General features: G+C 44.6%; 1 protein-coding gene across 1 annotated transcript; it reads right to left on the reverse strand.

Moving 5' to 3' along the window:
• Nucleotides 1-5,447: 5,447 nt before the first annotated feature.
• Nucleotides 5,448-7,378, reverse strand: LOC123395967 (cytochrome b561 and DOMON domain-containing protein At3g25290-like). Its single transcript, XM_045090986.1, has 3 exons — nucleotides 6,444-7,378; nucleotides 6,054-6,308; nucleotides 5,448-5,957 (listed from the first exon to the last, which is right to left on the reverse strand). The coding sequence occupies exons 1-3, from the start codon at nucleotides 7,062-7,064 to the stop codon at nucleotides 5,664-5,666; spliced, it is 1,170 nt and encodes a 389-aa protein (XP_044946921.1). The 5' UTR covers nucleotides 7,065-7,378; the 3' UTR covers nucleotides 5,448-5,663.
• Nucleotides 7,379-25,602: the final 18,224 nt, after the last annotated feature.

Raw genomic sequence — 25,602 nt, forward strand, 5'->3', positions numbered from 1 at the left:
TACTTCACCATGAGTTTGTCTGTCATAAGATTAAGAAAGCACCGGCTCTCACACCAACACTTTAATTCTGCATTGGGCTGGGCAGTATGACATTACAGTGGGTTGATGCAGACGTTGGAAAGCTGGATGAAAAATCCCGACATCAATTTGGCAGGTTTCAAGCAATTCCTAGGAGAAAAAACGGCTGCAGGTTCCATCCAGCTGTTATGATATTGCATTCCTTGGTTGATCCTTCACATCAGGTCTGAATGTATGTTGAAAAAACCTCCTGTGCCATCTTATTTTTCGAATGGAACGTTATGAGGTGGCCCACCACAAATAAGGCCCAAGGCCACCAGAAGGAACGTGAAGTCGGCCGGCGTATTTGAGGCCCAGCGAGAAGCAGGAAGCGCCAGGATGATGTCGGGACCTCATTGTCGGGAGCTCCTACCGGCCGCTGGTTGCCAAAAATCCTATTTGACACTCTGTGCGTCCAAATATCGACCAAATGTACGGGGGAGAGAGGGATCGCTTTAGATTGGGCTGGCCCATTAGAGCGTCCCGGTTTTGGAAATCTTTTAGAGGTTTCATCCGGTTTTCTGGTTTTGAAAAACTTCTAGAAGGTTTACTGAACCAGTTTTGATCGTTTTTCTTTATGTTTTTTTTTCTGTTTCTGTTTCAAAAAATGTTCTGAATTACCAAAATATGTTCTGGATATTCAAAAACAAAAAATTCGTTTTCTTATTTTTTTTCTGTTTCAGTTCCAAAAATGTTATGAAATTTTGAGAAAATGTTCCGGAATTTAAAAAATGATTCAGAATTTTAAGAAATGTTCCGGAGTTTTAAAAAAATTTCCTGAATTTAAGAAAATATTTGATATTTTTTATAAAAATGTTCTGGATTTTCAAAAAATGTTCGGGAATTTGAAAAATGATGCGGAATTTGAAAGAATGTTCCAGAATTGAAAAAAATGTTCCGGAATTTGAACAAGCTTGATGGTGACAAAAAGACAAAGAAGAAGATCAAAAGGGAACGTGAAGCATCGACCTTGTGGGACAAGATAGATTCCATGTTGTAATCAAATGAGGTATTGCTAGCAAAGTCTTTGGATGCAAAGGTAGGGATGGCCGAGAAAAAGGCGCGAGAGAAGCAAGAGAGATGGAAATTGCTGAAGGAAGTTGAGGAGAGAAAAACACGTGCCGCTGAGAACAAAATCATGGACAACCTTCTTGCCGAAGAGAATAGAATCATGGCTTTGAACCACAATGACATGGACGACATCAGTAAAGAATGACGTGATATGACAAGGAGAGAAATCTTGAAGAGGAGGATGCTTGCGTGTTATGGTGTCGATGGTTTATCCTCTGGAATGGGAACCAATGATTTCGGTGCCGGAGTAGGGACAAGTGTCGGAGTAGGAACAAGCGAAGGCGATGGATTCGGGGGCGGCGATGACCTCGATGCTGTAGAATGAAGAACGACCAGGATGCATGAAGTCATTTTTCGTTTGTCTTTCAAGCTATGCTCTCATTTCGCGCGCGAATTATGTTTTATTGTTTAAATTTGAACTCATTTGCAGGAATCGCTGCCGAATTCCAACTATGTTTTATAGCGTGGTTTTCCGGTTTGCGGGTTGCCGCGATGGCGCTCGAACAAACCCCGCATTGAAGACCCGTATAACAGCATCTTCTACGAATATGTTTTTATACGGATCCGTTTTAAGTTGTCTGCATTTGTCCGTAGGGCCGGGCCTATAGTGGTTCTAAAGGTGCGACCCGCACAGGGCCCCATATTCCAAGGCCCCCCGGTTTTTTACATAGGCCTAGTATTAAAAAAAATACCGTGTTACTGGGCCTGCTTCGTGCCGGCGCTGGAGTTGGACTGGAGGAGGCGAGCAGTGGCAGCCAACGATCGAGTGGCCATGCAGCTGGTAGTATAGAATTAGCGTAGTACTAGGACCCCTCTATTTCCTCAACGTGAAATTTGGAAAAAGGAAAAAAGGCCTATGTGAAGCCCACTAGTGGCCATACTAGGGCTAACCTCCTCGTCTGTGCATTGTCTCATCTCGTAATTAGCTCGTACGCGGGATTAGTGATTAGTATATAACTTTAAAAGAAATTCTATAACATATATATACATTATAAAAACATGCTAGTTTATTTTTTTGTGACATAGGGTCCCGTTTGTATTTTCGCACAGGGCCCCGGATTTGGCCGGCCCGACCCTGTCTGTCCGCGCCTGCGCCGGTCCGTAAAATACGTTTTTTATAAACTGTAAACGGCTTTTACGGGTTAATATTATACGGGTCTGCTGTAGATGCTCTACCCGTGTAGCCAAAGGCCAACCTCCTGGAGCTGCATTCTTCCGGGCCTGCACTTGTACTACAACGGACCAGCGAGTGAATAGACAAGAGGAAAATCCTGGGGGTTTCAGTTGTCTCACTGAAGTTGTTTGCTGCTCGTTCATATCCTTGTGGATGTTGTTTCCAAACAAAAACAATTTTGGGAATGTGTGCTGCAGCTTGCAGTTGCGATTAATCGATGTTACTATGAGAAGTGGGCGAACTTTATAGTTATAGTGTTCGAGTTCCACAAGAAAAATGAAAAAAAAAATTAACAGACGTAGTGGAGCATGTATATTTCTCCTATTTCTTACTGTGTGTGCAATTCTTTTATGAACATCATTCCTGGATGATATCCATTGGATCTTTAGTCGTTGCATGATTCATAACTCCTTTATCATGACGTGCCTTACTGCCTTTCGTTCGGTTAGTGGGCCTGCTCTTTTCTTTTCCTTTTTGTCATTATACATAGCTTTTTGATGTCCTAAATCATGGTTATGCAGGAAGCAGTTTGAGCAGTTTTGGCTTCATTTGATCACCTTCAGCAGGAACCATGCATGATGATGCAGCCAGGCAACAGTCCAAGTGTTGGTGAGTGGTAAGAACTTGTAGCTTACTGACCAAGCTACCTACCTACCAGTCCCTCCCAACAAATGACTGCTCGATTTGCCAAGTTGTTGGTGCCTGACAGGGCCTCCAAACCTGTAAAAGATCCCTCTGGCTAAACATGCACGCTAAGAGGATGTTTCTATCATCTGGTCATTCCCAGTGCACATGCACACATAGCTCTCAGATATCATCATCCCTCACTTGTTGTTTGGCGCGTTGATTCAGCTACATACTGTATGTTTCTGCAGTTACAAAGCAGCTCGGCTCTTCTTTTGACTTGCAGTTGCTTCAGGTTGGTTGCCTCCGGCGTCCCCTACACCATCCCCACCAACCCCAACCCAACACCCCAGAAATGGTCACTTCCAGCCTTTGTTTCAGGTTGAAGCAAATCAGGCATCGCATTCGTTCGAACTGGCTTCCCAGGTAGCTTCGCCGATGAAACAAAGTAACATCAGACATTCAGACTGTAGCTTGTAAACTGACGGGGAAAGAGGAGAAGGTGTGCTGCAGGCGACTTTTAGCAGGTTAGTAGGTGGAATCGGATACACTGACTGAAGTGTGCAAATCTCGCCGGCGTCAGCGTTTGTGCATATTGTAGTTTTGTTGTGGTGGTGGTGTGGTGTGGATGATGCTGGGCTGCTCCTCCTGCTACGAACTATTTATCCAAAGCTGCTGGTGGTTAACTCGTCGCCGTCAGAAAAGGGCGCCTCAGCTTATATTTGTTATCCAAAGCGAGATCGCCTTTAAAATGAAATGAGTAAATTAAAACAAAGTAAAACGGCACGGAATCAAATATTCTTTCCCTTTTTGAAATAAAGGCTAAAACAAAGGAGAAAGATGCTTGCTGCTACCGAACTTTATGCCTTTTTCCCTACATTTGTTTTCACAAGGACAGTCTCAACATGAAAGCATATACTACTACAGCAATGAGTCCTTTTTTTATAAAAAAATAGATATATTGATCCACAATCATGAATACAACGAACATCAGAAATAATAAAAAAAACATATATATATCTCTAGATCATCTAGCGATGAACACAGATACTAAAGTGGGCCAATGGCACATTTCTTTAAGCGCCCCTTCCTTGACATGCAGAGCTGGTCGGTAAACATAACTTATAGCGCGCGTGGGACGAAATCGCGAGCCCCAGCGGACGCGGTAAAAAAACCGCGCGGTAAAATTTTGCGCGCGCGGAAGAAAGCGGGCGGCCGCGCGTCAGATTTGGGGCACCGTTTTCAGCGCGCTATAAAATGCCGCGCCCGCCCGGCGGCTGCCCACACAGCCGCGTGCCTCTCCCTCACTGCGCTCTCGACTCTTCCTCTGCCTCTCCCTCGCCGCTCCCTCTGCCGCCATGCCACCGCGCCACCGTTCATCCTCGGGCTATCGCGGCGTCGGCGAGCGCCCCTCCGACACCTACTACGTCGAGATCCGGTCTGGCGACGTCCGCTTCGGCCTCGACACGTTCGAGACCGTGCACGAAGCCGCCCGCGCGTACGACGCGGCGGCGTGGCGACTAGGGCGGCCTCGTGCGCAGATGAACTTTCACGACGTCTACACGCGCCAGCAGGCGCAGAACCTCGCCCCTTCTCCTCGTCTGATCACGGAGCAAGACCGTCAGGAGCACCGTCGGCAGCAACGTCGGCTCCTCGTCGTCGAGGAGGACGAGCGAGCCATGGCGGAGTGGCGCCAGCGTCACCCAGAGGACGTCGCCGCCGAGAACGCGTACTGGGTGGAGTGGACGGCAAGGCGTCGCGCGAAGCGGTAGGACATGCGTGCGTGCAAGTTACTCGCCACATAGCAGTGCGGGGCCGTCGAAGCCGGTTTGCCGTCCATCTTCAGTTCCGACGATGAACGTTGGGATGACGCGTTTCTACCTACCTCCGACAGCACCCACAGTGACAACTCGGAGTAGTTTTATATCTATATGTGCTAGTTTTATTATCTATGTATTGAATTAGTTTTATTATCTTCGTGTTGAACTAGTTTTATCTATATGTAATATATTATCTATGTTTTATTATCTATATGTAATATATTATCTATATTATCTATGTATTGAACTATATGCGTGTTGGATAAGTTTTGGGTTTTATTTACAGCGGCTGCTGGAGCGCCGCATCCGCGCTAAATATGTTGCGATCGCTGGAGCCGACGCTTGTCGTTGCCTAAAAAAAGTCTAACCGTACGCTGTAAATCAGTTTTTTGGGCGCCGGTCGAAGCGCGCATACGTTGGAATACTGTTTGTAGTACTTGGTTGGCTATTTAATTGAACAACATGAGCTGTGCCATTCTTTTTTTAGACACTGTAGCAGTGTAGCAAAAGGGCAAACTGATCCTTTGCTGCGTTCCCATATCTATCTCTGTTTGTACTTCACCAAGCATGCATGCATGGTCCACCGAGCACGCAACGGATCGCCCACCCGGCTTCTCTTTTGCTAAAGGGTATGCACCCCAGGTGCGACGTGATGATCAACGTCGATCCTACCCACCCAGCAAAGAAAAAAGTTGCCACACTGATAAAAATCAGCTCAGATTATATAATCCATGCGAGATTGCGAGCCAACAACTCTACACTGCAGTACTACGTACACACATGCGGTACAACTCAAAATACATTAGGCGCACAGGATCCACCAAAACCAATACAAACACAAGAATGGACGAAAAGAATGACGATCGGTACGTATAAAAAAGCACGTATAAATATGTACTCTCAGAACTACTGGCGATCTACACGCCATGCGAGACATGGCCATTGGAGGTCTTGCCGTGCTGCTCTGCCTCACGCCGCCTGATGACGACGCTCCACGTGACCGCCTCCAGCGTCACCGCCACCGCGCCGAGCACCCAGACGGCGGCGACGTAGGCGGTCCTCCACCGCTGCTCCACGCCGAGGATGGCCATGCCCTTGAAGATGTTGAGGATGCCCAGGACGATCACGGCGTAGCCCACCGCGTGGTGGTACGCGTTCCAGTACACCCGGTACTTGTGATCCTTCCTCGGCCTCACGAACAGCGCGAATGCCTGGATGCATGCCGTTTCATGTTTGAACCAAATTTAACGTCGGTACACGAATGAATTTGAATTTTGGTGGTGTTGGTGGTTTAGATAGATGATTACTTGTACGGTGGCGAGGGCGAAGACGGCGATGCCGATGCTGCGGTGGAGACCGTAGGTGACGCCGTTGGACTCGTTGCCGAGGTTGATGCCGGTGGCCCAGCCGGCGACCCCGACGCCGTAGCCGATGATCTGGCAGGTCACGTGGAGGTAGAACCACGCCGGCTCCGCCGACCTGAACGTCTTGAGGTACCTCGCGAAGATGGCTCCCATGGGCAGCAGCAGGCCCCAGCTCACGGCGTTGAGCACGCCATGGATCTGACCAGCATGCATGGACGAGAACATATATGGTTTAGACGTTTAGTTTGGTCGGTGAGTGACTGTGACAGTGAGGTGAGGATGAGGTGTTTGATTTCGGTTCAGGTGATGAGCGAAGACAGTTAGCTAGCTCACATTGCGCTCTCTGGCGAGGCCGCCGCCGCCGGAGTCGGAGGAGGTGCTGGTCTGCCTGACCAGATCAAGCTTCGCCTTGGCGGCCAGGTTGTCGCCGCCCATGGCGTGCGGCGCGGGAACGCCGTCCCCGGAGACCGCGGACCCGACCTGCCACACCTGGTTCAGGACGGCCGCGCCCTGGCCGACGCCCAGCGTCCCGGAGACCCTGACGCGGCCGTCGGCGCCGAGCTCCGCGGCGAGGCCCGTCGCCGGGAAAGCGATGGGTCCGGGCGCGCCGAGAGCGTAGCCGGAGATGTTGTACGTCCGGACGGCCCACGCGCCCGACGAGGAAGAAGGCGCGGCGAGGAGCGCCTGCGCGCCGGCCATGCCTTCGCCGGACGGGTTGAGCCCCCACGCCACCCACCCGCCCGGGGCGGCCGGCGCGGCGACGAAGGCGACGGAGAGGGACCCCGCGGCGCGGTCGTAGGTCCAGCGCACCGTCGCGCCGAGGCGGGGCAGGTCGCTGCAGGCCGCGTAGGCGTTTCCGTTGGGCGACGGCAGCGGCGCCTCGGCCGCGCAGCCGCCCGCCGCGGACGCGGACGCGGCGAGCAGGGGCAGCAGCGCCAGCACGAGCATGGCCATGGGTTCTTTCGGGTTCCGCGGCAGCTGGAGCTGGTGCGGACGTACGTACTACGTGCAGATAGATAGCTTGTGCGCCGTACGTACGTTACTGTACTGAGAGTGGGGTGAGATGAGCGATGAGCGATGAGCGCGCGTTTTGGGTCTGCTGCCGTGAGCGCGCGTGGGAGGAGAGGGATCGGCTCAAACGGCGTGGGGAAAATGCATGAAGGTGGTGTTTTGAATTGGGCGCGACTGGTAGCCGGCACTGGCTGAGGTTGATATGGAGCGGGTAGCGGCGGTGGCCGGTGGATACAAGTCCCGATGGCACCCAATGGGTGCCGGTAGAGCTCAACCAAACCCGAACTCATGTTCTTAAATTTTAACCACATCTGCACCCGCACCTGCGTCTGGGTACAAATTTTATATCATACCCGCATCCATGTGGATATTAAAAAGGAAATAACTAGAACTCAACTAGCTGAGATTTTCTATGATCTCATTCACATAGTTTTATTGTATTTTTTGTTTATCCTCTTTGTTTCCTTTAGCCCATTATTTTATTCTTTTAGGCTGACATGTTATATGGTTGTTGTTGCTATGCGTCCCGTCTAGCCGGTCCAACAACTACTCGTTCGGTTTTTGTTGATGCACGTCATATCTTTCAAAAAAGAAATCGCGGATAGAGAAAAAAAAGAATAAGCAATTTTTTTTACATTCTTGTACTAAGAAGTAGTGTGTCCTTATTATATGAATTTGTTTTTTTCTTAGTAAAAAACGACTTGATTCTAGCTTTTTCATGTAATCGCTGCGCAAATAAGATTTGTTGTTGCGACCTGACTATGAATACTTGCAATTGCAACCTGACTATGAATACTTGCAATTGCGATCCGATTATGAATACTTACAATTGCGACCTAACTTTGAATACATGCAGTTGCGACCCGACTATGAATAATTGCAATTGCGACCCGATTATGAATACTTGCAATTGCGATCCGACTACGAATACTTGCAGTTGCGACCTAACTTCGAATACATGCAGTTTGTCATTCGACTATGAATACTTGCAATTGCGACCCGACTATGAATACTTGCAATTGCGATCTGACTATGAATACTTGCAATTGCGACCTAACTTTAAATACATGCAGTTGCCATCCGACTATGAATACTTGAAATTGCGACTCGACTATGACCACTTGCAACTGCGACCCGACTTGCAATTGCTATCCGACTATGAATACTTACAATTGCGACCTAACTTCGAATACATGTAGTTGTCACCCGACTATGAATACTTGCAATTACGACCTAACTTCAAATATATGCAGTTGCACCCTACTTTGATTCACATTTCAAATCTTGTAGTTGCCATCCAACTATGAATATTATTGTCACTAATATAAAATAGAAAACAAAAAAAGACACCAAATCATTAAATAAAACAAGGACTAAATTAGGTACATCGTGTTTATATATAATATATGAATAAAAAAGTATTTTTTTATAAAGATAAAAAACAAAAAACAAAAAAGACACTAAATGATAACAACAACATGAAAACGAAATGCAAAAACAGCTCACCTCGTTTCAGTTTTTCTTCATATACATGTAGGCCTGTATAGCCGAGAATAATAACAAAAAGGTGAAAAGAGCTACCGTTAAAAATCCCATAATGGTCCGTATAAAATCTACCGCACAACAGCTTAGCCTCGCATCGCTCGTGCGAAAAAAAGAAGCAAACAGTATCTCGGGACAACTGTACACGCATAATTCTTAGCACAATATTAATCCAATGGTCATGGAAGTGAATGATGCCAAACAAAAACTCAGCTAGCTGAGTTTGAGCAAAGCCGTATTAAAAACCCACGGGTAAACCCACCAAAAAAACTCAATATGATATACTATGATGTGTATGAAAATAACAACACTATGTAATTCGAATATAACATTAATGCAGAGGCTGCAACCCAAAATAAGGTGCACGGAAATATAACAAATATATATAGTTCTAACTTCGGCCAATACATGTGTAAAACAATCACATGACATGCCAGAATCAACTTCAGAAGTCCGTAATTTAACGATTACAATTTACAATAAAGGTTCATATGACAAGGAATATAAGATATAACTAAGTTTATCACACATTAATAAAATTGCTTCAATTCTCCACACCGTTGGTCGGAATCGGCAGGGCGCAGAGGTGAGATCGCACTAGTAAAAATAAGGGCTTTCGTCCCAGCTTGAAAAACACATTAGTCCCGGTTCCTTTACGAACCGGGACTAATGTTAGTATTAGTCCCGGTTCGAGCGGTAAAGGCGTCGGTCGGGCATTAGTCCCGGTTCAAATGGGACCCGAACCGGGACTAAAGGGTTTGAGGATTTAGTCCCGGTTCGTGTCTTGGACCTTTAGTCCCGGTTCGTGTCTCGAACCAAGACTAAAGGGTTTGGAGGCTTTAGTCCCGGGTCGTGTCTTGAACCGAGACTAAAGGGTAGACCTTTAGTCCCGGTTCGTGACACGAACCGGGACTAAAGGTGTTCAGATTTTTTTTTCTGTTTTTAAATTCTTGTTTGTAGTTTATGTTTTAAATTGCTTATATCTTTTAGGATATTTGATGTTTTTGATTGATTCTTTTTGCATTAGATTCAAAATTTTGTTTAGTTTCTGTTTGTGCCATTAGTTTTCAAATTTGAATGGTTTAAATTTGAATTTATTTAAATTTGCTTCAAACCCAGTTTTTGAATAACTTGATTTTACAAATAGTTTTTAATTTAATTCTTTTTGCTCCCACTCATGTGTTAGATTGTTGTCACAGTAAGATTTATTTGGTTATTTTTAGAAAAAATTAAATTAGGATTTTAATTAAAGAAATATTGTTTTTCTTATATAGTTGTTTTAGTCATTTAATTGTTGTTTTTTATTATAATTAGTTAGTTCTTTCTGTAGATTTTAACATGTTGTAGTATGGTGCATATTTAATGCAAAAAATATCTACAGTTCAATTAATTTTTTAAAAAAATGCCTTTGTAGCAGATGTGTTTTCGTCTGAAACCTTGATACTTTGAGTTTTGTAGAAAATAAACAAAAATGATAAAATCTTCAAAAAATAAACAAAAATTATAAAATCTTCAAAAAAATAAAATCCTTTGAGATGTTGTTAGGTTTTAGTGTCTAGTCGGTATAGAAATTTTGAGATATGAATTTTGACAGTTTTTACAAAATAGGAAAAAAATAAACGGGCATAACTTTTGCATACGATGTCCAAAAAAAATTAATATATCAAAAAAAACTAGAAAAAATGATTTCACCCGGGCTTGCCCGGTGAAGTTTTCTCACATGCTTAAAATTTCAAATGGAAAAAAAGTTATTTCGAAAAGAAGTTTTTTCCAAAAAAAAAGAAAAATAATTTTATTTAAAAATATTAGGTTGTTTTCATTGAAATTCACTATTATTGTTACTTATTAAGTTTATTTTAATAATTGTTTGTAATTCAAAAAATTAAATCATGTGACATGACATCAAGATTCAAGTTGTTTAGGATTGATAGCTTACTATTGCGAGGAAAACAACAAGTGCACAGTTGGTAACTAGGGGCGATAGAACCAGAAAGTTAAGCGTGCTCGGGCTGAAGCAGTGAAAGGATGGGTGATCGGCCGGGAAGTTAGACGATTTGAAATGAGTGATCCACGCTAGAGCAGTGAGGATGGGTGATTAGAGATTAAATTGTCAAATAATTTAAAGATTAGAAAATTAAAATAAAACATAAAATAATATTTGAAAAAAATATTTGAAAAAAATAAAAAAATCTACCTTTTCGGGTCAAAAAAAAAAACAGACGGATCCTTTAGTCCCGGTTTCCGAGGCGGCCACGTGGAACACCTTTGGTCCTGGCTTGGAACAGGGCCGGGACTAAATCCTCACTAGTGTCGTGACTTGTGAGGAGGAGATTGAAGAGACGGTGAGGTGAGGAGAAGATGAGATGGGAGGAAGAAAAGGTAGGGCGCGGCGCAGGGAGGTGATTGAGGAGATCGGGAGACGAAAGAGGAAACGAGGGCGTGGGAGTCGACAAGTCCAGCCTCCAGCGTTTATGACGACTACCAGCGATACGAGGAGGCTGGAGGCGGCGCGTGACTGCGTCTCCGTGGACTAATAGATTTATTTGATTTTTTTTTTCAAAATTACCTTGGTTCACAGACCCACATGTCATATATACCGGGTACCGTACGCGGGTATGGGTTTTGATGTACCATGCCTGCACCCGCAATACCCAACAGATGCATACCTTTTTACTATTTATTTACCTATGGGTAAAAAATAAATCATATCCTCATCTTAATGGGTAAATATCCGCTGGGTATACACTGCCATATGCGTAGACAAAAGCCAGGAAGAAAGCAGGACGAGCGGCCGCGCTCGTGAGACCTAACCACCGGACAAGCACAAAATACAGTACTACCATGATGAGCATGAGCTCCCTGACCATAAACTAGTTGTTGGAAAGCGTGAGTAGAAAAGAATAAATTGGGAAGGGGGGGGGGGGGGGGGGGCATATAACTCCCGTAACACTGAAACTAGATCCTGATCCTCAAAAAAAGGAAGTTGAGCTAGATCCCTTGTGGTTCGACCCTGTTTGTTGATCCCAGCTTTTCAATGGTGGCATGATGGAGGTCATATATTTTGACAAGAGGAATATATTACTATCGTGAAGATCTAAAGACATCCAACCTTCACAACAACGCAATGTCGTAAAAACATTATAGTTGCACACAACCAAAAGAGTAAAAAAAATCCCGCTAACGTGATTTCTTGTAGCTGTAGCACGAAACCATCAACAAGACAACACCCGAAGTCTAAACTCTTTAAAAACGACGCCTTGAAAAAAAGAAAACAACGCACAAGCATCGTCATCGTCAGATCCTAAATCCTAGATCCTAGATCTTCGATGATCCTCCGTCAATCATGGCATAATGGAGGCGATATGAAGCCGAATGACATGTACTTCCTCCGTTCCTAAATATAAGTCTTTGAAGATGTTTCACTACAAGACTACATACGGATGTATATAGACATACTTTAAAATGCATATTCATTCATTTTACTACGTATATATGTAGTCACTTAGTGAAATCTCTAAAAAAAACTTATATTTAGAAACGGAGGGAGTACCTTCTAGCCCCTCAAGAAAAATTGGAGCTGAGCAAGGAGGTGATGCTCCCGTGAGCCGAGGATTGGATATGGTGTTGCGCCACAATGGCTTTGATGTCAAGCTAAAGATGATGAGCTTAGCGTCGTTCCTTACTCTCCCTCCGTACGTTCTTAATATAGCAAAAAAAGATTTATCGTAATCTATCACCATGGAACCTAGTTTTGAGCATCTCCATGAGAGAACGCCATGACGAAAACGTTTTGTAATTTGGATGCACAGTTCAAGAGGTACTTCATTTTCAATATTGGATCTAGAAAAAAACATGTAAAGCCAACCCTCTCATCCCTTCCATGGAAAAAATTTCACGAAAACTCTTGACAAATGCTGCACTTACGCTGCGCCACTTATCAACAAGAGAGCCGATTGGAGATAAGCTTTAGAAGGAGTATTACTGTTTCCCCAGAAAACACATACCCCTCGAGCATTAGAATTAGTAAGAGCAACTCTAGTAGACCCCGTAAAACGTCCGGCCCGCAAAACTTCCGACGAGTATGCGGGCTCGGCCCAATTTTCCGGCCAGAACAAAGCCCGCATACTCGCCTGGACCGTAATTTTTTTGCTGCAGCCCGCAAACCGCACGCCCCGAGCAGTATAACTGCGGTTCCGCGACCATTTTACGGGTCCAAACCCTACCCCCCGCTGTCGTGAGCCACCCGATTCCTCTTTCCTCTCTCCACATTTCTCGCCGTCGGCGACCACCCGCCCCGCCTCCAGCCGCCATGTGGGGCCGAATGTGGAGCTCCGGACGCGGCTCCGGCAGCAGATCCGACCGTGAGAGGGACCCGGAGCGTGAGCGGCGCGTCCGGGCGGACGACGCGAGGAAGCGCGGCGCCGGAGGTGGACCAACCGCGGGATGTCACCGCCGGCGAGCTTCAACCGCCGCGAGACGGAGGAGTACGACCGCCGTAGCGCATCCTTCTCCTCCGCGAGATCTTCCTACGCCGGATCCTCCTCGTCCTCCGGTGCGGGCTTTCTCCCCGTGAAGAGGGAGTGGTCGGAGGACGAGGAGGAGCCGGCGCCGTTCGCCTTCGTCCCGGTGACCTCGCCGCCGTCAGATCCGACCCCTCTATTACTAGTTTAACATAGTATGTAGTATAATTATGCTTATAGTTTGTTGATAATGTGATGAACTATGTAGTATGTGATGAACTATGTTTGTGCAATTTCTTTCGTAATAGTGTTTTTTTAAATTATGCAGGTTTTGATACGGATTCCGTTCGGCCACACATGTTTTCGACCCGCAAATGCGATATTCGTGAAACCACAAACGAGTTTTACGGGTCAAATTTTTGCGGGGTATGCTAGAGTTGCTTAACGGGCCGATCCATATAACGTACTACCTTTATCGGTTTAAGAAAACTTCTAGTCTGTTTGGAATGCTTTCAAAAACTTATGGCCTGTTTTCTTATTTTCTTTATATTTCTTCATGTTTTACTTGGTTTATGTCCTTTATTATTGTTATTACTACTACTAAACATTGTCCATGCCATTTATTTTTTTGGTTCACTTTACGTATTTTAAAATTAATTAATATATTTAAAATTTGTGAATCCCAGAATATTTTTCAAATTAAAGAATATTTTTAACACACATGAATATATTTTTAGATTGCTGAAGACCTTGTAAATTCACAAACATTTTTAGAACGGCCATTAAAAAATTTAATACGTGATATTTAAAATTTTGGGAATATTTCTGAAATGTATGAACATGTTTTATTTCACCAGATTTTATAAAACCATAAAATAACTTTTCTTTTCTTGAACTAGCAGCAAGCAGAGCCGAGCCAGAAAACCACTAGCGTGTCAGCGGTGATGATGGCTGCTTAGTAGGCCGGCCCAGCGTGCGTTTTAGGGCGATTTAACCGTCTGAAACGTTAAATTAGATCACTCCAACGTGGACCGGTCTAGCAGCGGAACAAGACCAGTGCTCTGCGCCGGCGCGTCGATCCAAACTTTCGGACGGTCGCGTGAGGGCTGCACGATCCGTCAACTGACGCGGGTTCGCACCGTTAGATCTTCATGTAACATTGTTTTCTCGATGCAACAAAATTTCGACGCGATGCAGCCATTTTTTCAACGGTTACAACAAAAACAAAATTTGTAGCAAACAAAATATCTGCGTGATCGTAGCAAAAAAACGAAGCTGATGGTGCGTGGCAGCAAAAGTCAAACGCCGGTTGTAATAAATATCTATGTGAACGTGGATGCAACTTTTTTAGTGAACGGTTGCAGCAAAAATGATGCCGATTGTAGCAAAAATTAACACGGTTGTAGCAAAGATAAAAAAACACCGATTGTAATGAAAAATCCGACGTACTGTAGTTGCAACCAAACGTATATGCAACTTTTTTACTAGACAAATGTAGCAAAAAGAAAAATGCTTGTAGCAGATATGACGCTGGTTGCAACAATTTAGACGAAAAAATGTTGCATGCCTAATCAGCGGGGTCGCGCGGGTCGTGTGAGGCCGGCCGAACGGTTCTACCGGCGCACTGGTCAGAAACGTTTCCCGAAGGACAAGCCGACAGTTTCCTTTTTCATGCAGGGGTCTTTTATGCATCTTTTCCTCCTTTACCATGTTTCCTTTCCTTTTTTTCCTGCTTTATTATTTAACGTTTCCCCTTTGCACGTGTTATGTTCTTCTCTTTTATTTCTTAGAAAGACTAACGTTTTACGATACATACAAGAGCAAAAAAGTACATGAGGAACAGTTATCAGTATGCGATGAATAATTTTAATGCAAAATGAACATTTTTAAATGTGTGAGGAATAAATATTCTAATGTCATCATGAGCGATTTATAATAGATAATAAATTTCAGAAATAAATGACAGGCATTATTTGAATATACAGTTAACATTCAATGGGTTTTTAATTGTGAATCAACCTGTGATTGGATGGTTAGAGAGACCATGGTTTAGGTCCCGGTGTTCACATTATTCCTGAATTGATTTTTAAATTTTTAACTATGCACGTTCAATGGGAGGTAGTGTTCGAGAAACCGTTTTTAAGCGACGCCTAAGCTCGCTTAAGCGTTGAGTGACAGCAAAAAGCTTCGCTTTTGCCCTAAGCGACAGATTGAGCATTTTTTTAATATGATCGAAATTTGGTTGTTTCTAAACTACTTCTGCTTTTCTGCTTGCGCAATAATGGCAATATGCCATTTATCTTATTATTAGGCTTTGTTTGAGAACTATTTTCTTTATATTCTGGCAAAACTCTAGCCACATGATCTCCATTTGCTTATGTGTATTTGATTGAACTCCATTTTAGTTTTTATTTTGCTTGTTATGTGAACCTATGTGTATTGGCTATCGTGTGAACTGAATTTTAGATGATATTTGTCTAATTCAATTACCCATGTGGCATGTTTCCTATTTTTGTCTCTGTATTATTCAAAATCTGCCAATTTTTAGTCAATTTCAAAAGCGCTTAAGCACGGTTAAGCTACGCTTAAGCGTCCATTGCTCTAAGTTGTGGCCTTCTGCTTCGGGGATGCTTTTCATTTTTTGAACATTGGTGGGAGGAGACATTCCCCTTCAAGACGAAGCGCCTATGTGACTTCACAACTTGGTATAGTCTTTCGGATATGCTCATAAGAATATGGCATGTATGTGTGCGTTCATACGGAGGGTGAGTGTATGCGCGTATATATGAGAACTTGCGTTTGCACTCTGTTAAAGAATGAGTTTTTTTGAAGTACCCAATGAACACTTTTCTATACACGTTAAGAGCGTTTGAATTACACTCTGAACATTCTTTAGAGCATACAATGAACAACTTTTTTAGCACACATGAGCAATTTTATTAGTGCCTAAGATTTTTTTTTTAATAGAGTACAAAGTTAATAGTGCACATTTTTAAAACATTGAAAACTTTATAAAAATGCTTACATTTTGAAATACATGAAAATTTTATCATAAAATATTATGAGCATTTTTTTAAATAACGCGTGAACAACCTTTAGAATTTCATGGACGTATTTTTGAAATACCAAAATCATTTTTAGTTCTACATTAATATTTCAATAAATACAGAGGAAATTTTTAAATTTAATGGTGTGTTGAAAAATGTAGAGAGATGTCCTAGCACAAGAGCTTATATGCAGAATTGGGGATGGCACGACCACACGGATTCACGAAGATAATTTGGCTCTGAAAGAATGTGGATGTCGCCTAGAGAGGGGGGGGGATGAATATGCGCTTTAAAATAATTACGATTTAGACTTGAACAAATACGGAATAAAACTAACGTTTAATTAGTCAAGCACAAAACGTAAAACAACTAGGTTCACCTATGTACACCAACAAGTTATGCTAAGCAAGATAAATAACTAAGTGATAGCAAGATATATATCAAGAAAGTATATGACTGTCATAAAGTAAAGTGCATAAGTAAAAGGCTCGAGTAAGAGATAATCGAGGCATGCAGAGACGACGATGTATCCCGAAGTTCACACTCTTACGAATGCTAATCTCCGTTTGGAGCGATGTGGAGGCACAGTGCCCCCAAGAATCCACTAGGGCCACTCTAATATCCTCATGCCCTCACATAATGCAAGATGCCGTTATTCTACTAAGGGACCCTTGAGGGTGATCACCGAACCCGTATAAACAAGGTTAGGGCAAACTCCACAACTTAATTGGAGGCCCCAACAACACCACGAATCTTCACCACACTGGATTATGGTTCCGAGATGATCTCAAATAGTCGGGACAATCTCCACAACCTAATTGGAGACCTCCGGCGATTGCCTGGAGATTTACACCACGATGATTGAGCTCCGAGGCACCAGCAAGCTTCTACGATGCCAAAGCACCCAAGAAGAACAAGCTCTAGGGTACCAAGCACCCAAGAGTAATAAGCTTCGCAAACTTTTCACTTCCACGTATCACCGTGGAGAACTCAAAATGATGCAACTAATGCAATGGCAAGAACACACGAAGTGATCAAGTCCCTCACACTCAAATCCCTCCACAACAACAAAAACTATGAAGGAATATGAGAGGAAGAACAAGGAGCTCACAAAGAACTTCAAGATCTAAATCCAAGGGGTTCCCCTCACATAGAGGAGAAAGTGATTGGTGGAAATGTGAATCTAGATCTCCTCTCTTTTTTCCTTCGAGAATTAGTAAGAACCATTGGAGGGATTGAGAGTTAGAAAGCTCGAGGAAGGTCAATAATGGGGGAAGAATACGAGCTCAAGTGATGGAAAATCATTGGGGAAGAAGACCCCCTTAAATAGGTCTTCCCAAATCAAACTGTTATGTGCACAGGTCGTGCACAAGAGGTACTACCGCTTGGCTGAGCGGTACTTCCGCTTGAGCGGTATTACCGCTCTGCTGCCAGCGGTACTTCCTCTCAAAACTATCAACGACACCGAAGATGCGAGAAGGAAAAACTAAGCGGAAGTAAGGACGGACGGGGAGGGCGACGGTACCGTTGTAGCGGTACGACCGCTCCTCGCCAAGCGGTACTTCCGCTCAAAGTGGGGAAATGCACCCACGATGTGTGAGAGAAAAACTAAGCGTACGTATGGACGGAAGGTGAGGGTGGCAGTACTTCCCGAGCGGTACTTCCACTTAACACAGAAAAACTGCCCCGCCACAAAAACTTTCATAACTCCCGCATATGAGCTTAGAATTGAGCAAACTCAAGCTTGTTGAATAGCACATGACAAGTACTATCCAAACAGCGAAAAATACAACATTGAAAATGCCAATGATATAGAGATGTGAAACCTCTATGAATGAAGAACTGACAAAAACTCTAACATCGAAAACATCATAGAAGATGCATATGGACTCTGTTTTCGATGAACTCGAGCTTGTCATGAAGATGACCATAAGCTCAATAACCCACATAGAGAAAAACCAATCAAGAATGAAGAAAGATGATAATGCCAAGAATGCAATTATTTGAGCTCTCAGCGAACGATACGATCAAGCTACTCACTTGAGAGCCCCCCTGATAGTACGAGAATCTATCCTTAGTACGACAATCTATCCTATAACCTGGTCTCCCAACTAACACACTAAGACCGGTAAAATAGAAAACCTATCAAGGACAACCCTATGCCTTGCGCATAGTCCGCTTGAGCTAGATGATGATGACGTTGTCCTCCTTAAGATGAACGACCTTTCTTGATTGCGTCGGCTCGATGAAGACTAGTAGATTGCTCCCCTATACTCCACTATGATCGAGTGAGCCGATCTTCATCACACCTTCACAAATCCATTGCCACCACAATGGACGGCAAGCTTCAAGCATGGTCTCTTTGTGATGCTCCATTTGAACTTGCACACCGCAAACTTCCATAGGTTGAATGAGATCTTCCTCTTGACGCAAACCCATGAAAACATACCTAACCCCACGTAGAACTCTGACGAAGACCATATGTTTGTACACAAAGTGTAATGGACAATGCATATCATACCAAGGGGTCACTTCATCCATCTCGGTACATCTTGTACGCTTTGTGTGTTGATCAACTTGATTCATCCTTGACTTAGTCTTGATCAACCTTGTGCCTTTGTGACCAATGTTTGGATAAAACCTTGAATACAACCTTGGTCATCATATAAACTACTTAAAACCCACAAATGGACTTCAAGAAGTGCATATGGACAAATCCTCCGAATATAACTCAAGGCAACCATTTAGTCCATAGGGATTGTCATCAATTACCAAAACCACATATGGAGAAATATGCTCTAATAGGCTCCCTCGGGAGTCTCGATGAGGCCACTAGTTCATATGTCACACAATGCTCCTGAGATGGTAAGTGAATTAATTGATAACACGACGATAGCGTGACACAATGATTTGTTGGATCAATATTTTTTGCCAGTGTGGACGCATTAGTAATAAGAAGCACTGTTCAAAAAATCATTCGATTCAACGATTTATTATCCAATTTATCGCTATTCATGGGTGACCGATAAGATTATGCCTTATCTTCACCGTTTATCATTTGAGCCGATTTATTGCTCTCACAAGCGATTTATCTGGAATCTACCGATAAATCGGGCCTATTCATACAACTTTGTTCAAAAATGATGTTCATATTTGTGTTTTTTGGACCTTATTATGGAGTATATGTACGGTTGTCCTATTTTTTTTGTCATTATACGAGGATTCAAAGGTTAGAATCAAGGTAACACTTCAGTCCAATATTGTTTTGGTGTTGAATATAACATATTTTAGTGTTGGAAACCTAGGATTTGCCAAAAATGGCCGATTAATAGTAGGCTGATAAAATCAATTAATGGGCCAATTTCCGATTTATCTCTAATCTTCAATTGATCAAGACGCTGCTAACGATAAGCGATATCCTCAACATTGATAAGAAGTATACCATTATGTACTTGTGAGTTGGATGATTTCTGACCATGGCACTACGAAATAAAGGGATGCTTCACGGGTCGCTCAGCGTATCATATGTTAGTCTGTGAAAAGAATTGGAGAGAAGAGATCCTTGATGGTAGAGCTTCATCATGTAATGCAGCCGCCAAGGTGAAGTGTTGGACTTCCCTATGGAATGTCAGGTTCCGGTGAAAATCAGGACCTTCTTATGGCGCCTTGCAAGGCAATCTCTCCCTGTGGAAGATGTGTGTCACCACCGAAAGATGAGCCCAGATGATCAGTGTTAGTTTTGCAGCATTATTGATTCATGGAGACACTCCTTGAGTGTACATCAGCAAGGTGTGTATGGGCTTTAATGGATGAAGAACTAGTGGAGCAGATTATTAAGATCAGAGAGTCAAGTGCAAAACATTGGCTTTTCATGATGTTTGAATCATTATCACATGCAAATTTTGTAACATTATCGGTAACCTTGAACGATTTGGACGACAAGAAGGAAGGCGGTCCATGAAGGAATTTTTCAGAGCCCTATGTCAACATACAAGTGTCTTCAACGCTTCATTTCTGAACTTGACATCATCAAGCCCCTACAAGATGTGGTCGCTCCGGGCTGCCCATATTCTTCCTATATGTAACCGTTGGAAACCATATCATGTCAAAATTTATGTTGATGGTGGTATAGCACTTGGTGGTGATGAAGGTGCAGTGGCGCTGATGGAATTTATGAGAGGCGATTCAGGATCATGGTTCAGCCGAACCTATACTCCATGCCATATGAATCATCATCCTTTTACATGTGGGTTCGCGCCATGCATGCCAAGTCCATCCAACACTTCATGCCATGCATTGTTTAACATGCAAACATTTCCTGCCATGCAAGTTTTTAATAAATCGTGCATCGATCCTTACGAACAATGTCTAGAAATCAATGGTGTCGAATGTAGGTTCGGTTAAACCATGGTCCAATAAAATATTTTCATGGAATTTATCTTGAATAATCAGCAATTGTCTTCCCTCGTGTGAAGAATCCGACATCACTAGAGGTTCTTGGGTGCTTTGATGGTCACTAACACTAGTGGGGACGGGGCCTTTAGCCCCGGCCCGTAAGGGGCTTTAGTCCCGGTTCACCAACCGGGACTAAAGTCCTAACCTTTAGTCCCGGCCCTGTTACAAGCCAGATCTAAAGGTGCTCCACGTGGGCGCCTCGTAGCGCCCCAGGGGCAGGACCTTTAGTCCCGGTTCGTTACACGGGCCGGGACTAAAGAGTTTCAGATTTTGCTTATTTTCGGGTTTTTTAATGAAATTATCTTTGGGTTTTAGGGTTTTAGGGTTTAGGTGTTCGGGAGATTAACGTGATGCCTTGTTTGGTGTTCGGGAATTAGTTTTCATATAATTTAAGTAGAAATAATTATGCATATATATAAGGTTAACTTATCTTACAAGCGAGCATATATATACAATTATATGGAGATCTGAATTATCGGGACTAGAGCCCGTCTATTCGATTACATTGACGAACATCAGTAATGGCCCCTAGCTACACTAAATCGTCCTTTGTCATCTATAGCTAACGTCCTCAGAAAGGTCGCAAGCTCCTCTGCAACAGCAATCACGTGTTGCTCTGGTAGGACCTTCATCGTCATGGCCGTGTGCTATATAAGAAGAGGAGATGAATATGAATATCAATCATGATAACAAAGAATAACGGGTAAAAATAGAGGTGTGAATGTTCATTGCTTACGTCGAATCTGTGATCCTTGTGCTCAGAGGTAAACGTGCGAATGGTCTCGCAAACATAGTATCCGCATAGATGCGTTCCCCGTGGCTGCTGGTCGCACTTTACGTGAATAGAATATATATAATAAAAATAATAATCTAGCATCATAAATGTATTGAAAATAGAAGTATATCATACTACTACTTACCTGAGCCGCTCTAAAGGTCAGCTTCTCATGCTCGATACCGGGAGTCACGCACTTGAACCGCTTCCAAACCCTGCCCGACAAGGATAATGATTTGCTAAGTTTTTCATTAATTGATATATCAGAAAATCATCGAAAGAGACCGATAGAGCGCAAGAATGATTGAAATTACCCTTGGAGCATGTCCTGCAGGCTTTGGAACTGTTCCAAGGGTCGATAATGGGTCGAAGGCATCAACTCTTCCCTTATCAATTTGAATGTCCAACAGAATCCAATGGAAGCTGCACATGTATATATATATATATATGTGTGTGTGTGTGTGTGTGTGTGTGTGTTAGTAACTTATCAATTACACTTATAAGTGAATGGACACAACAGAGTAAAGACCCTCACCTGAAGTTGTATGGAAATAGTATGTGGTCACAGAAATTTTGATCAGTTAGAAACCTTAGAAGGTTTTCCTCCGTCTCCTTGGGATAATTAGTTAGCGTCGCTATATGTATTTTATCTGGGTCAATAAACCCAATATTTAGGATGATTTTACTTTTACAATCCAGAATCTTCATTCTGCATAATAGAGTACAAGTTATATATAGACAATGAATTGAAATAACTAAACAAGTTATATGTAGACAACCAATTGAAAAACTTACAGACAATAGCAACTCATAAGCGATTTGTCGAGGGCTTCGCCATTGTACATCTGGAAGAGTTCATCAAAGTCGATATGGATTTATTCGGGGTGGCCGTAGTACTCCTGTGGGACACTCAGCACGATCATCGTTCTCCCATTCTTCGATTCACTTAAGTACCATTGATGCAAGTAACACATATTTGTTGGGAGATCATCTTTGCTGACCAAAGGCTCACACATGACAAACTGTGGCTTAGGGGCTACCACAGCCTTGGGTATCCTATCGTCTTGGGAAGCCAGCAAATCTTCAACCAAGACACCACATGCAGCCGCCAACTCCTTTGCTCTTTCAAAAGCTAGCCCCTGCACCGGAGGGGGAACATTCTCGGTTAACACCTTGAGGGGTGGGATCGACTGATTGGCCTGTTGTCCAAGCTGAGGAACGTCTGATTTTTTCTTGCTTGTAGTTGAACTTGATTTGCTCCCACTTGCACTTGCACATGATCTGCTCTTTTTCACTTCCTTCTGCAATGTCGTGTATAGTCATCAGGCTTATGGTGTAAGTCATACTGTGATGGAAGGGTCGTGAAGTATTTTGCAAATGCTATTTGCTTCTCGGTGTATTCCGGGCGGGGCTCGGGTTCCTTCTTTTTCATCTGCGCATCATGATGTTCCTTTGCTATCCTGGCGTTTTCCTCGGGGGTACGATCATAAGGTCTGATAGGAAGATTAACATGACGTACCTTTGGGAGGGGCGACTGTTTGCGCTTTGGGGTGCTCTGTGGCTTAGGAATCGTCGGCAGAGCGTTCTTGGTGGCACGCTCCCGCTTAGTATCCGGAGCGGGCGGCGGCGGAGACGGACGACCCAAGTCCGGCGGCGGTGATCGAGATGGACTCGTGTTGTGCTGGCCGACGTCATGTGGAGGGCTTGCACGTGATCTGCTCTTTTTCACTTCCTTCTGCAATGTGCGTGTATAGTCATCAGGCTTATGGTGTAAGTCATACTGTGATGGAAGGGTCGTGAAGTATTTTGCAAATGCTATTTGCTTCTCGGTGTATTCCGGGCGGGGCTCGGGTTCCTTCTTTTTCATCTGCGCATCATGATGTTCCTTTGCTATCCTGGCGTTTTCCTCGGGGGTACGATCATATGGTCTGATAGGAAGATTAGCATGACGTACCTTTGGGAGGGGCGATCGTTTGCGCTTTGGGGTGCTCTGTGGCTTAGGAATCGTCGGCGGAGCGTTCTTGGTGGCACGCTCCCGCTTTGTATCCGGAGCGGGCGGCGGCGGAGACGGACGACCCAAGTCCGGCGGCGGTGATCGAGATGGACTCGTGTTGTGCTGGCCGACGTCATGTGGAGGGCTTGGAGGTAATGGAGGTGTAGGTGACCTGCGACGACTCGGAGGCGGTGTTGTCCTTGGGGCCGAGCCTGGAAGCTTGATGTAGTTCTTGTCCCATAGGATGACTCCACCCAGTACTTCTCCGAGTGTCCTCTCATCTTCGGGTCCAGCTATGTCAAGCTCCATATCATTAAACCCCGTCATGATTTCATCCACCCCGACTTTAGCAAAGCCAGCTGGAATCTCACGGCCATGCCAGCGTGCATCAGGGCCAGAAGGTAAAGCTTGTCCGACGGCCACCTTCATGGATATGTTCTTGAATTTCTGATGGAGTTCACATGCTGTTGACTCCTTGATTCCATCCACGGGGTAGCCGGGACCGCCCTCTATCATTCTTCGTTCATCGTCGGGCGGGGCCTCAGATTCAGCCACGCTGCTTTTCCGCTTAGATGGGGCGCCGGTAATATCAAGTGCAGGATCTTCCTGGCGCGGTACTCCTCTAAGCTCATCAATCTGCTTCTGTTGCTCGTTAATCCTGGCAAGCAACTGGTTGAACTTGTCATTCTCCTCATCCTGCTGCCGCTTCTTTGCTCTCTCTCGGCTTCTGTAAGTGTCTTGGTCTCTGGCAAACCCAAGCCACCACGGGTAAGAAGGACCGAAGCCTTGCGTTCGTCCTCGATGTTCGTCATTGCCGAGGACCAGTGTGAGCAAATCTTTATCTCTATCTGCAGTGAACTTTCTTTGTCCCTCCTTAATTTCTTTCACTATTCTTTTCCAATTCTCCCTGGGTATCCTAAGATCGTCATTGCAGATGAGGTCCCCTGTTGTTTCGTCGTACGACCCACCATGCGCAAGGAACCAATTTCTTGCTCTCAATTCCCACTCATCACGGAGTGGTTCAGGTACGATGCCTTTATCTATCAGATCTTGATCTTTCTTATCCCACTTTGGGATGGCAGTCTCATAGCCCCCTGGCCCCAGCTTGTGGTGATATTTCTTCTTGTCGGCATTTATCTTGTTCTTTTCTGATAATGCCTGGGCATCTTCTGACTCCTTGTACTCTTGAAATTCCTTCCAGTGATTCGCGTGCTTGGCTAGATACCCCTCGAATACTGGCACTTTCTTTGTCTTCAGATAGTTTTTCCATAGCTTCTTCTTCCAGCTACGGAACAGTTCGGCCATCTTCTTGTTGGGTAACGTAGCATAAATTCAAAATTTTCCTACGCATGTTCAGATCTTCCTATGGAGAGACCAGCAACGAGAGAGGGGTAAGAGCATCTTCGTACCTTTGAAGATCGCTAAGCGGAAGCGTTGCTAGAACGCGGTTGATGGAGTCGTACTCGCAGCGATTCCGATCTAGTGCCGAACAACGGCACCTCCGCGTTCAACACACGTGCAGCCCGGTGACGTCTCCCGCACCTTGATCCAGCAAGGAGGAGGGAGAGGTTGGGGAAGAAGACCAGCAACACGACGGCGTGGTGTTGGTGGAGAGACGAGGTCTCCCGGCAGGGCTTCGCCAAGCGCCGGCAGAGAGGAGGAGGGAGAAGTGCGGGGCTGCGCCGAGGGAGAGGGAAAACTGTGTCCTCCAAAGGCCAAAAGTGCCCACTATATATAGGGGAAGGGGAGAGGGGGTGCCACCCCTAGGGTTCCCACCCTAGGGGGTGCGGCAGCCCTCCCAGATGGGGTTTGTGGCGGCCAGATGAGGGAGGAGGGGTGGCGCACCCCTCTGGTGGGCCTAAGGCCCACCTGAGTTAGGGTTCCCCCCCTCTTTTCCTTTCCCCTGCGCCATGGGCTGAGTGGGGAGGCGCACCAGCCCAACTAGGGGCTGGTTCCCATCCCCACTTAGCCCATCTTACCTCTTGGGGTCGCAGCCCCCCTTCGGTGGTCCCCCGGGACCACCTCCGGTGGTCCCGGTACGTTACCGGTGATGCCCGAAACACTTCCGGTGTCCGAAACCATCCGTCCTATATATCAATCTTTACCTCCGGACCATTCCGGAGCTCCTCGTGACGTTCGGGATCTCATCCGGGACTCCAAACAACTTTCGGTAATCTCGTATAACAATTCCCTATAACCCTAGCGTCAT

This window comes from Hordeum vulgare, chromosome 5H (assembly GCF_904849725.1).
Source record: "Hordeum vulgare subsp. vulgare chromosome 5H, MorexV3_pseudomolecules_assembly, whole genome shotgun sequence".
Lineage (NCBI taxonomy): Eukaryota > Viridiplantae > Streptophyta > Magnoliopsida > Poales > Poaceae > Hordeum > Hordeum vulgare.

Coding starts and splice junctions, on each gene's coding strand:
- LOC123395967 (XM_045090986.1), bottom strand. CDS start 7,064: ATGGCCATGCTCGTGCTGGCGCTGCTGCCCCTGCTCGCCGCGTCCGCG. Junction 6,309..6,443: donor GCCTCGCCAGAGAGCGCAAT/GTGAGCTAGCTA, acceptor CATGCTGGTCAG/ATCCATGGCGTGCTCAACGC. Junction 5,958..6,053: donor TCGCCCTCGCCACCGTACAA/GTAATCATCTAT, acceptor GCATGCATCCAG/GCATTCGCGCTGTTCGTGAG.